Here is a 12808-nt window from a genome sequence, read left to right on the forward strand (position 1 = left end):
ATTTGTCCTTGCCATTTAAGCCAAGTTTAAACAGCAACTCTTACAAAAAATTAATTAAATAATTGTAAGAATGGGACCTCAGCATTCCTTATCCGAAAAAAGAAGTCGGAAAATAACCTCATCATGGAAAAAAAAAGTGTGCATGATTAGTTATAGATCACCCTTAATTTATGACCACATACAAAGTTGATTTTTATCAACTGGAGGTGCTATATTTAAGGGTCCAATATTCAGCCAGCGGCAGTGAAGTTTTGCTCATCACCAACAGAGTTATTCCCGGATATTCAAAGCCGGGACCTGTGCAGGCTTCAGCTTTGAATATCCAGTTATTTTTAACCAGTTAACATATAGCTGCTTAAGTTAATATTTGGCACTTGAGGCCATGGTCTAGTACAAAAAAATAGGACAGACATTTATGTAGTCCCATTTATGCACAAAACCTGGCCGCTTTAAGGCTATCAGCACTTAAGCAGCCAAGTGTTGACTCAATCCCCAAAGCATCCTCAACATAGCCAGTTTTGAGTTAGGCGCTAGTCGCGAATTTCAGCGGCACTTAGCTGGTTAAGTGCTGCTAAAAACGAGCAGGTAGCCTTGACCAAGTGATTAATCAGTCAGCAGCCGGCTAAACTGCTTTGAATATCGGCCCCAAGATTGATAAGCATTAATGCGCATACTGCGTGAGACACTGATTCAGGACAGTACAGCAGCACCCATTATGTTCTCAGCAGTAGGATGACAGATAAATAAACTATCCCCCGGATTCTATACAGAACGACTTAAGTTGCATCTGCAAATTCGGTTGTATTCTGGATTTGCACGTGCAACTTAGTTAACGAGTCAATCAGTGCTGATAATTGCCAATTCACAAGCAATTATCGACACTAATTGGCACTGAGAATTTACACACACAGCAGTCTAAGTGTATTCTGTAACGTGATGTATGTAAATTCAAAGTCACATAGTTGAAAAAGGGTGTGTGGCCATGGGTGTGGAATTGGCGGGTCATGGGCATTCTAAAATCTATGCATATTGTAGAATACACCTGGGCCGTGCCTAATTTAGGTGTTGGCAATTACACCAATTTTTACTTGGCGCAACAGCTTGCGACTAAATTTAGTTGTGCAGCGTATTCTATGAAGTATCTATAAAGTACGCCTAAATTGAGGTGTACGTCATAGAATATGTCTAAGCATATTTTTTTTCGGTGCTGATTTTTTAGATGTGATATATAGAATCTAGTCTTATATGGCCTATTCAAATGGGGGTCGATATTCAAAGCGATCTAACCATCCATAAATGGTTCTTCGCCAGTTAAATCGCCTGTTAAGGGCTAACTGCTAATTGTCAGCAGCAATGCCGCTGGAAATAACTGGTTAGCGCTGAACAGAAAACTGGCTATTTTAGGGCCTTCTGGGAGCAGGATCGGTACTTGGTCAGTTAAGTGCTGACATTCAGCCCTTAACTAGGCAGGTTAACCGCATAAAACTCAGTCCTATCTTCATACTGTAACCTACAGCCGGTTAAGTATTGAATATCACACTTAACCAGCTATGTGTTAGCTTGCTCCAGAAACCCAGAAATTCAATGCCAGTGCTTGGATACGGCCTGGCATTGAATTTCTGGGTTTACCGCTGATCGCTGCTGGCCAAATATTTGGCCTATGGTTTTTATCCATACTGACTACTAATCCATCCATACCAACTACTAATCTCTACTATCCCTTCATCTCCTTTAAAGATCCTCTTTGCTGGTCCCATGTTTTCTGTTCTTTTTGTCACAAAAATCTGTCAATGTCTCCTCCTCCTCTCACAACTGACTGGATTTGGTCAATAACTATATATGTTAGATCTGAAAATAAATGATATTGCTCCACATAATGGAACCAAAGGATCCTTTAGTTGACCATGAGTTATAAAAAGTCGACGTTCTGAGTCATAGATTTTTGCGACAAAAAGAACAGAAATTGATTTTTTCCATAAACACTGTGGAGCCTTCTGGACTAAATGGTCGAATCAAATAGAAAGTATTTTTTTTAGAATCATTATATGAAGTGCCAACTAGTTAATTACTGGTGTGCTATTCCTTTAAAAATCAGTCTTTTTGCCATTGGTCCATTTGACTGGGGGCGTCCTAGATAACATCGGTCCCATTCTGAAGTATATAATTTGATAACAGCACTACTGGAGAGTTTGTTCCTCTGATGAAGTTTGTGAAGTGCTACTAGCGAGTTAGTTTGTCTGATGAAGCCTTCTGGTGAAACAAGGGGCCTTTGTTAGGACACTTCGGATATTATATGATTGAAGTTTCAGAGCTGGCCATGATTGGTCATCTTTGGATTTAAATTATAAGATAAATGAATATATTGTCTTTAACCACTGTTTGTAGAAGATTAACACTGACTTTATATTTTGTGGGAGGTTAGAGACCAACAGACTGTGCATAAAATTTTTTCAGTTCTTTTGAACTTATTTTGCAATTTCTTAAAAGCTGAACTGGTTAAGTGTAGTGCAAACATCTATGGAGTTTTTATGGTTCCAATTTGGGATGGAATTGTTTCTCCATAATTATTTTTTTTCACATTTATTTAAATGTGAATTTTGTTTAAATATTTTTGGAGGTCAGGTTAGGGTACAGTTAAGATCTTGTGATTGTGTTGGATCCCTTAGGGCTACTATGTATGTGAAATAGAAGCCTGGAAATCCAGACCCTTTAAATTTGTATGCCAACCGCCCAAGAATCCGGACTCCCCCCCCCATGGTACAGCTTCTCTCCCTTGGTTCCCAGCCCAGCGCTTGTTTTCTGTCACTCTCCCAGGCCTCCAAAGCCCCCCCCCTCCCAATGGCTATGCCTGCCCCCTTCCTTCCCGTACTGTCTGGTGTCTTTCCCCCCACTCCAAGCCCTGTTCTGTCTTTCCCACCTTTCCCGAAGTCTTCAGTGCTGCAGCGCCGGTAGCAGCCTTAGTCACAGGCTGCCTCTGGCATGTACTGGGCCTTTCCCCTGTCCTGTCCCACCCTTACGACAAAAAGAAGTTGCATCAGAAGTTGTGGGATTGGTCAGAGGGGAAAATCAGTCCGGATTTTTGGACTTCTACTGTATGGAATTCTGAGGATCTGGCTCCCCCTTTTTTGACTTTTGCTTTTGTTACTGTCATCTTGTGTATTTTGCATAGCCACACTTACCCAGTTCTATTCATAACAGAGATTTATTTTTGTTGTTGCTCCCTATATTAGAAACGGATGATTTCAGTTACCCCAATATTGACTAGATAAATGTCACTTCAAGAAATGAAAGAAAGGAAAATTCCTAAAATGAAATAAATATCTGCTTCACAGAGCAGTTGATTCAGGAACCGAAAAGAGGGAGCTATTTTAGATCTGGTCCTTAGGGGAATGCAGGATTTGAAGTGAGAGGTTAACGGTGTTAGAATGGCTTGGAATTGTGACCATAACATGATCAAATTTAAGATAATAATGAATGACGCCCCACGGAAATCTACTGTGTTAGCATTTAACTTTCAAAAGAGCAGGGCAAATATAAAATGATGAAAATGAAAATGATGACAAGTGTGTTTGCTATGGGTATTGAGAACCTTTCATGCATTCACTTATATATACTGTCATCTACCAACACTTGCTTATTTCCGATCTGACGAAGAAGGGCAACCTTCAAAAGCTAATCAAGAAATGTATCAAGTTATGTCCCATAAAAAAGGTATCATCTTATTTTCTTTCCCATGTTTTATTTCTATTGATTACCCTTAAAAAGCTAAAAGGAGTAGCCACAAAGGTTAGGAGTTTACATCATGCATGGATGTTTAAAAATACCATCTTGGAAACCATATCAGATATATTCCACATATCAAAAAATGTGAAAGGAAAGCCAAATGACAGCCGGCACGAGTTTGGAAAGAGTTCTGGCAAAAGGTGGTACTTCTTATTTAAGATTTCCATGTATATATTTAGTTCCATTGAATGGTAATCAATCTGTATTCTTTGATCCAATTGTTAGAACAAGGTGCATGATTAATCCTTTTAAGAGATGGTATTGGGGGGGGGGGGGGTATTGAGTGACTGATGGGCTGTGATGAATTATGCAGTGAGTAATAGGGAGAATAGATTGCATGGATGGGTAGAGATTGGATAGGCCATACGGTCTTTATCTGCCTTCATTTTTCTATGCTTCTATGTACCTTAATATTCAGTAGGTTCTGAAGAATTGTTTCTTGTTCTTTTACTGTTTCCTTTCAAATCATCATCCTCCTCTCTTAATGTTAGTTAATGCATTATACATAATCTTCCGGGCTCTATATATTGCACCTTAATTTCCGCACGGAAATTGAAGCGTATTCTATAACAATGCAAATAACTTAATTGGTTAACTAACTAATCAGCCCTGTCAATTGGATGTTAACAAGCAATTATCAGAACCAATTGCCTTTAAAAATTGACATGCACAACTCGCTAAGCATATTCTGAAACATGGTGCACCTAAATTCTAAGTCACAGTTAAAAAGGGGGCGTTTCTAAAATCTATGTGCGCTGTTATAGAAAACACCCACTCTGCACCTAATTTAGGCACTTGGATTTACACTATCTAAAACGTGGCATAAATGGTCGTGACAATTTGGTCACATGGAGAGGCGCTTGGCGTATTCTATTTACCATGTGGAAATTTAAGCCTATTCTTTAAAATGTAGGCATATTTAAAAAAAATACACCTAGGCATATTATATATATACTAGCCGTTAAGCCCGTAAAAACAGGCGATTATTGCAGCCCTCCTCTCTCCCCTGGCCTCACCCCGTCCACCAATCCTCCCCCCCTTATCAGCAACCCTCCTCTTTCCCTTGCCCTCCCCTCCTGTCCAGCAACCCTCCTCTGCCGTGCTCTCACCCCATGTCCAGCCACCATGCCCTCTCCCCCCTGCCATGCCCTCCCCCCATGTCCAGCTACCCTCCTCGCCGCCGCTCCCTCCCCCCTCCGTGCCGGGCCCCCTGCAGTGACCTGACAGCGCCTCTCACCTCTGTGTGGAAGCGCTGCAGGCAGCAGCAGAGCGATCTGCTGCTGCCTGCAGCGCTTCCACAACAGAGGTGAGAGGCGCTGTCAGGTCACTGCAGGGGCCCAGCACGGAGGGGGATGGAGCGGCGGCGGGGATGGGGGGGAGGGTGGAGGTTGGGTCACGCGATGTTCGTTTTGCAGGCGGTAGCGGCGGCGTCCAACAGTCCGACTTCCGTTTTCCCTCTCTGTTCCACCCTCTGACGTCATGACGTGTTGACGTGAGGGCGGGACAGAGAGGGAAGTCCTGTACTGCGCATTTGTAGGTGAGTCGGTCATTTGCTGTTTATATGTTTGATATTTTTTTTTTTTTTTTGCTGCACAGAATTTTCATGCGCCATAGAATTTAGCCCAATGTGTTTATTTGTAAAGTTTAATTTGTTGATTGTAGTAGTATGCTTTTCCTCTAATCATATTTGAAATGAAGCTTTCCATAGAGGAAAAAAACTCACTGCAAAACCTTTTCAAGTACATTAGAAGCAGAAAGCCTGTGAAGGAGTCAGTTGGATTGATCATAGTAACATAGTAGATAACGGCAGACAAAGACCTGTATGGTCCATCCAGTCTGCCCACGAAGATAAACTCATTATGTAAGGTATGAGGTGATACAACATATGTATTACCTGATCTTGATTTGTCCATGCTATTTTTAGAACATAGACCGTAGAAGTCTGCCCAGCACTGTCCTTGTTCTAAAATTTTTGAAGTTGTCATCAAGCCTTTGAAAAGCTCCAGTCCAACCAATCCAAATCTATCCAGCCACGATCAGGGCACACAGAACATTAGAAGTCCACCCAGTACCCGGCTCCAGTGTTGCCACCTAGACTCCACTAAGCTTCTTTGGGCTCGATTCCTTCTAAACAGGATTTCTACGTGTTTATCCCAAGGAGCACTCAGGGAGGATAACTCATCATGGAAAGACTAAATTAATTCTTTGCTTCAGTCTTACTGAGGAGGATGTAAGGTACCAGAATGGTATTTAAGGGTGATGATACAGAGGAACTGAAAAATCTCAGTGAATCTGGAAGATGTTATAAGCCAAATTAACAAGTTAAAGAGCAGCAAATCACCTGGATCGGACAGTATTCACCCCAGGGTACTGAAAGAAGTAAAACAATGAAAATGCAGATCTGCTCTTGGTAGTCTATAACCTGTTATTAAAATGATCTATGCACCTGAAAACTGGAGGTGGCCCATATAACACCAATTTTTGAAAATGGTTTCAGGGGCAATATGGGAAATTACAGACCTTTAAGCCTGACGTCAGTGCCATGCAACATGGCAGAAGCTTTTATAAGAACAAAATTATTGAACATATAGACAAACATCATTTCATGGGACAGAGTCAACTTGGATTCAGTCAAGGGGAAGCCAAGTCTCACCAATTTGCTACATTATTTTGAAGGCATGAATAAACATGTGGATCAAGGTGAGACAGTTTAAGTAGTGTATCTAGATTTGCAGAAAGCTTTTGACAACGTCCTTCATGAGAGCTCCTCAGAAAATTAAGAAGCCATGGGATAGGAGGCAATGCTCTGTTTTGGACTACAAACTGGTTAAAAGATAGAAAACAGAGTAGGGATACATGGCCAGCTCTCTAAATGGAGAAAGGTGAAGTGCAGCAAAGGACTGGTGCTTTTTAACATTGTTTATAAATCATTTCCAAAATGGAAGGATGAGTGAGGTGATCAAATCTGCAGATGACACAAAATTATTCAAAGTTATTAAAATCACATTCAGATGGAAAGAAATTGCAGGACAACCTTGGGAGGCTGGAAATCTGGACATCCAAATGGCAGATGTTTGTTTGTTTTTTTTTTTTTAACTAGAAGTGTTTGTTGAAATGTAATGTGGATAAGTGCAAAATTATGCACATTGGGAAGAACAACCCAAATTTTAGCTACATAATGCTAGGTTCCACATTAGGAGTCACCACTGAGGATCAGAATTTAGATGTCACTGTGCACAATACATTGAAATCTTCTGCTCAGTGTGTGGCCAAAAAAGCAAACTGAATGTTAGGAAATATTTAAGAAAGGAATAGAAATAAAACAAAGAGTATTATGATGTCTCTGTATCACTCCATAATGAAACTGTCAAGCAAATAATTGGTTATGCAAGCTGACCCACAACCCACTCACAATATATTGACTATAATTAATGACAATTCTGTTATTTTGTATAAGTCACTTCAGCAGCTTATTATTACATCCTTCAAGGACAATTGACAATAGTTGCACAGTTTCTGGATCCAGGATGTTGCGCTGTGCCATAGTGATATTAAAGTCATTGAGGGCAGTGAAATGCCTTTTGCATGCAGCAGCCAAAGTAGGAATCACTCTTGTTCTCCAAGCAAAGTCAGGGAATGTATGGGAAATGTGTCACTCTGTTGCTCCCACCACTGAACTGGATCAAATTCTCCAGGAGTGATGGGACAGTGGTACAGAAGACTTTGCTTGTGCATCAGCAGCAGCCCTTTTGCTGTCGAGTTTAGTAGTTTGAAACCTGTCAAATGGATTGCTTCTCCTCGTCACAGGCGCATTAACCCCTCCTGACGTGAAAACAGAATTTGTAGTGTCACGTGTTGACAAACTTTCTGGTTCACGCTCTGATGCTTCACTCTGTAGTGACATTACACTTTCTCTGGCCTGTTTGAGAAAGCTATCACGGCTTTTAGCATTATTTGTACCACGTTGAATTATCTTTAATGAATCAGTACAAAGCTTGGGTGTGCAATTAGATTGTGAACCAACACTGGAGGTGCAAATTTTCATCGATATATTTCAGCATTTTACAGTTTGAGCCAGATCTGACAATTTTAGCCTTACCTGACATCTCATGACCTTAAAACAATGGCACAAGCATTAGTAATTACTAAAATTGATGATTGTAATTCATTATATTATAGCATATCCACAATCTTAATTGTATGCAGTTACCACAACACACTGCAACATGGCTGGTAGCTGCAGTGAGGAAATATGATCAAATTGCCCCCCCTCTTAAATTTTATTTATTTATTGCATTTGTATCCCACATTTTTCCACCTCTTTGCAGACTCAATGTGGCTTACAGAGTTATTGTATAAGTTACATTTTTAAAGTTTTAAAATGTATTTATGTTTATTCCACACTTGGTATCTCGCCTTTCTGCAGATACAGTCAAAGCGGTTTTACATATACTATTTTTGCAGGTACTTTTTTGACCCTAATGGGCTCACAATCTCAGGTTACTCTGTACTTGGGGCAAGGAGGGTTAAATGACTTGTCTAGTACTTTGGTTACTCTGTTTATTTAGCTGCTGGAGATAACTTCATTTATAATGCGACAGCTTTTAGTTATTTTGGTCCATGTGTTTGCAAGTAATTGCTTGGGGAAATGAAACATATTAGACTATCTTAACTCCAGGAAATTGACTTAAGGCCTGACTCTCTGAAAATGCCTTTCTGAACTTTTGTAGTTACAGAACTGTAGACCGGTTTGAACTGGGGAGAAAGGAGTTGGGATAATTATCAAGAATTATTTAGTTGATGTTTCAGTTAATGCATCTGCTTATTTTATTCCATTTTATAAATTTACTGCTTATATTGAGTATTATACTTATATTTGTCATATGAGTAATTTGTTAGCGCTATAGAAATGATAAGTAGTAGTAGTATGTTTAATTTATTGATATACACAGTTATGCCACTGTATCCCCCAGCAATCTCAATAATACATACAGTGCTACACCAGTGTGTTCACCAGTGCCTTCAATCAACCAGGAGAGGGCACAATTGTAGCTTCTTTTCTACCCACTATCTTTGAATCTTTCAATAGTTGTCTGCAAGGTTTTCCATCTCTAAGACTGATACACTGCATATTTACACGTACACAATTTGTTTTCAGTAGTATTATGCAGCTGCAATTTCATACAATGCTGCAGAAAAAAAGAATATCAGGAAAGGGAATATCAGGAAAGAGGGAGGGACAGCAATACAAGAGAATGTGAGAGTAGAAAAAAGACAACAAACCGTGGCCTATAACAAGATTCCTTTGGGTAGAAAGCACTCAGCAAGCATTACCCAGCCTTAGCAGAAACAAAATTAGCATAAAGTGACAGGTCTGCTGTTGTCACTGGCAGCCCCATGGCTCTTGGAAAAATGAGCACGGTCTGCATGTCTCTGTCCGATGAGGTGAGCAAAGTCTGCATAATTGGAGAAAAGCATATTGGGAGAAGGGGCTAGAATTCTCTGAACAAACTGAGAAAAGTGGGTGGGGTGGGGGGGGGAGGGAAGAGTGCTGGAAGCAAATTAACTCCATAGCTGCAAGATGGGACTAGGAGTTCAGTGAAACAGGACAATGGAGCCGCAACAATAGCAGAGGAAAATGGGCTGATGAGGCAAGTTTTCTGCATCAATTTGGGACTGCATAATATAGCACTGGAAGGATGGTTGGGAGAAAGACATGGATATGACTTGGCTATGATGACGCAGCACAGAAGACCCATAATAATATGCTAGAAGAGCTCTAATTACTCTGCATCTAATGGAACATCACTACTGAAATGATCATCTGGTCACTTTGCTGTTGCTTTCTGCACCTCCTGGTCATACAGTCCTGGGTATCTCAGTGAGGTCACCCCTACTCCGAATAGTTTAGAGGAGTCAATACCCTTCCTTCATTGAGGCTAGACTACATTTGGGAGGGGTTGAAATTTGGCTTACATGGGTGCCCCGTATAAAAGGCTTGGGGAAGCTAAGCCTCCCTAACCCCAACCATGATTTCCCCTCCCAACTGACAGGCAGCAGTGCTATTTATCCTGCCACTCTGACTTGAAGTTAGGGCTAAGGGATACCTAACCCCCTGCAAGTCCAGCATCTTCCTCTACCTTTCGTCAACCCCACCTCCAAACCACTTCCTGAGACCTGCGGTGCTGAAATAAAATGAGTATATGGGCACAGAACCCCTCTGTACTTGGCACTGCGGATGACTAGTGGCCCCACCCTCACTGATGTGCCTTCCTATTTCTGACAGGGCAGGACCAGTAGACCCATCAGCGGCGTGGAAGAGAGAGTAGCAGTGCATCTTTATTCTGGTTTTATTTGCGCTGCGGTTCCAGTGAAGCAGCACAAGAGTTGGAGGGAGGAAGGAAGATGCCTAACCCAGGAGAACCTGATAATGGGTTTCAAGAACAATAACTACATACCACAGCCCCTTGACAAAGAGCCATCTGCTCAAAATATTTTTGGGATGGCATTATATTTTTACATTACTTTTACAGAGACGCCAAGGGTAGCCCATCCCAATGCTGGAGATTTACCACTGCAATGCAGCGGACTGAAGGCCAAATGAGTGAGATTTTTCTCACAGGCCCCAGCCATGTCTAAAATTAGTTCTGACAGATGCACATTCCAAAAACATATAAGTTCCAATCAATAAATAGAGAATAAAAAATTGTCATAGATGCCAAGGTGGCCCATCCAGAAGAGTGACATGTACTACCCCAACAAATTAAACTGAAGGTCAATAAGTGAGGTTTTTCTTGCAGTGTATTCAATCTATAAATCTGAAATGGAAAAAAGGGTCTGAAGTCCAAGGAAGGGTTCCTGGCTACACTTATTGACAAGTAATGCTTTATTGTGCCTTCATGGATGATATTGTTACATATTTTAAACTCCTATTATTTCAAGCACTTATCACTAAACCACATACAAACCTATGGAAACAATTCAACTGTATTTAAAGATCCCCCATCATGCTGGAAACCTCTCTTAAAAATTAGTTCTGCACTATGAATGCCAGTTATCAAACAAGGAACTAGTCCAATAAACACTTTTTCAGGGTCCTGTTGTGAGATTACTTGTTTTTAATTCCATCTTTAATTTTATCCTCCTCTGTATTTTGGCATTTTCATTGTCCTGATTGCTTTTGCAAAAATATATATGGCTGCTAAAATAAATCTGAAAAAACTGGGAAAAAGCCAGAGACATTTCATTAAGCTAACAAATAAATTTAAGAAGCATTGGAGGCGGAACTCAATTACCGGCTAAATTTAAACCATACAGCCTGCGTGAGTTTTTAAATAACCCACATTTGCACAGTAAAGGTGAAGCGATCTTTTGCAGGACTTGTGTGTCACTTTTTCCCCTTGCTGCTGGTAGTGGCACAGCTGGCACTGCTTCAATTGAATTAGCCCGCCTCGGAGCTTTGGGCCTTCTCTGTAATGCAACCCACCCTCGAACAAGCAGAAAGTTGCGTCAGTAAAGGCGGGAAGCGTCATAGGGAAGGCCCGAAGCAGGCTGATTGAATTGAAGCAGTGCTGCTAGTGGCAGCAATGAGAAAAAGTGACAGGGAAAGCAGGGAGAGAGGGAGAAGGACAGACACTGGAACCGGGAAGGTGGGGGGGGGGGGGGGGGAAGAAAAGGGGACAGATACTGGAACAAGAGGTGCTGGTCTGGACGCAGGGAGATGCAGGCAGACGCTGAAGTCGCCACCTCTCAATGTGTGAGAGGAAGGGGCTTTGGTGTCTGGAGTCGGGGGCCCAATGCGTGTGTTACATGCCAAATGCGTGCGACTTGTATGTCTGCTTTTAAAATGAGTACTATATATTTTTAGCTCCAGTGTTCCAAGTCCTTTCCAGCAAAGCATGATCAGTTTATGTACATAGAAGCTGAATATTTTTCTATGTCTTGCTGGCATTTATAATGATACACTAATGCGTGTGCATGTACCTGTTAACAGAGATTGGCATGCATGAATGCATACAATCAAATCTCTGAATCTTGGCTTGCTCTCTTTGATCTATTAGCAGCTGATATTTCTGTACTTACCATATTGAATGACTATGGCAGAAATCTAATGCAGAGATGATTTGTCGAAAGAATTTTCTGGCTTCTTTTGGTGTTAATCTTCCCTTTTTTACAAGATAGTCAAAAAGTTCACCCCCTGAAACATGTTCTAGCACCAAATACCTGGAAAAGAATATAATCACACATTAAAACTTGGGTCCGCATTCTGTAGCTTTTCGTACCTCTAAAACCACCACCCCCCACTTTCAACCCTGTCACAGAACATTGGTTCCACTGAAATAAAGAGGCCATCCTTCCCTCTAGCCAACCAGTTTTACAGAATGACATGTCAAACACTTGGTTCTGCCTTTTTTTTCTTCATTCCAAGGATGTCTTTAATAGGTTGGTAAGATTTGCTTTACTTTCTTACACTTTATACTTAGAATAAAAAGGTGAGTACATACTGTGCCAGCTTTCTTCCATGTCCAACCTAGAAGCTGTTTTCTATAAAAAATTCATGTTTGATCGTGCAATTGGCGGCTTAGTGTTCTGATGAGAATCAGCCAGTAGCAGCCTTAATTATTTAGATTCATCATGGTAGAAGCAACTAATCAAGAGGATCAGTTATTGTGCCTCTGTCCATTTTTCAGAACCGCAGAATCATACTTTTTTTAGCTAGCTGGGGTGGAATTTGTGGGATCATCTTCCAGGTTACCTGAGACTTGCACTGACTAGCAACAATTAAGAAATTGTTAAAAGCTTTTTATGCGTTAAAAGCATTTCCTGCGTAAGGACAATTCTATTTCTTTAGCAGTTCTCCCTATTCTATTTTATTTTGATAATGGTTATTTTATGCTGCTTTGTGATTTTAATGTATGTTTCCATATTATATGTGTTTCTTTTGTAACCTGCCTTGATGTTAAAGCAGGAAATTTAAATTCAATTTTTTTTTAGTTTGAAATAATAATTTTAAAAATGTTTACCC

General features: G+C 40.7%; 1 protein-coding gene across 1 annotated transcript in view; it reads right to left on the reverse strand.

The window, feature by feature from the left end:
* Positions 1 to 12808, reverse strand: part of BRSK2 (BR serine/threonine kinase 2) — a 900270-nt gene that overhangs the window by 208637 nt on the left and 678825 nt on the right. The window contains 1 exon segment of the mRNA XM_030202457.1: positions 11866 to 12006. Coding sequence (XP_030058317.1) covers positions 11866 to 12006 — 141 coding nt within the window.

The sequence above is a fragment of the Microcaecilia unicolor genome, chromosome 4 (genome assembly GCF_901765095.1).
Source record: "Microcaecilia unicolor chromosome 4, aMicUni1.1, whole genome shotgun sequence".
NCBI classification, from domain to species: Eukaryota; Metazoa; Chordata; class Amphibia; order Gymnophiona; family Siphonopidae; genus Microcaecilia; species Microcaecilia unicolor.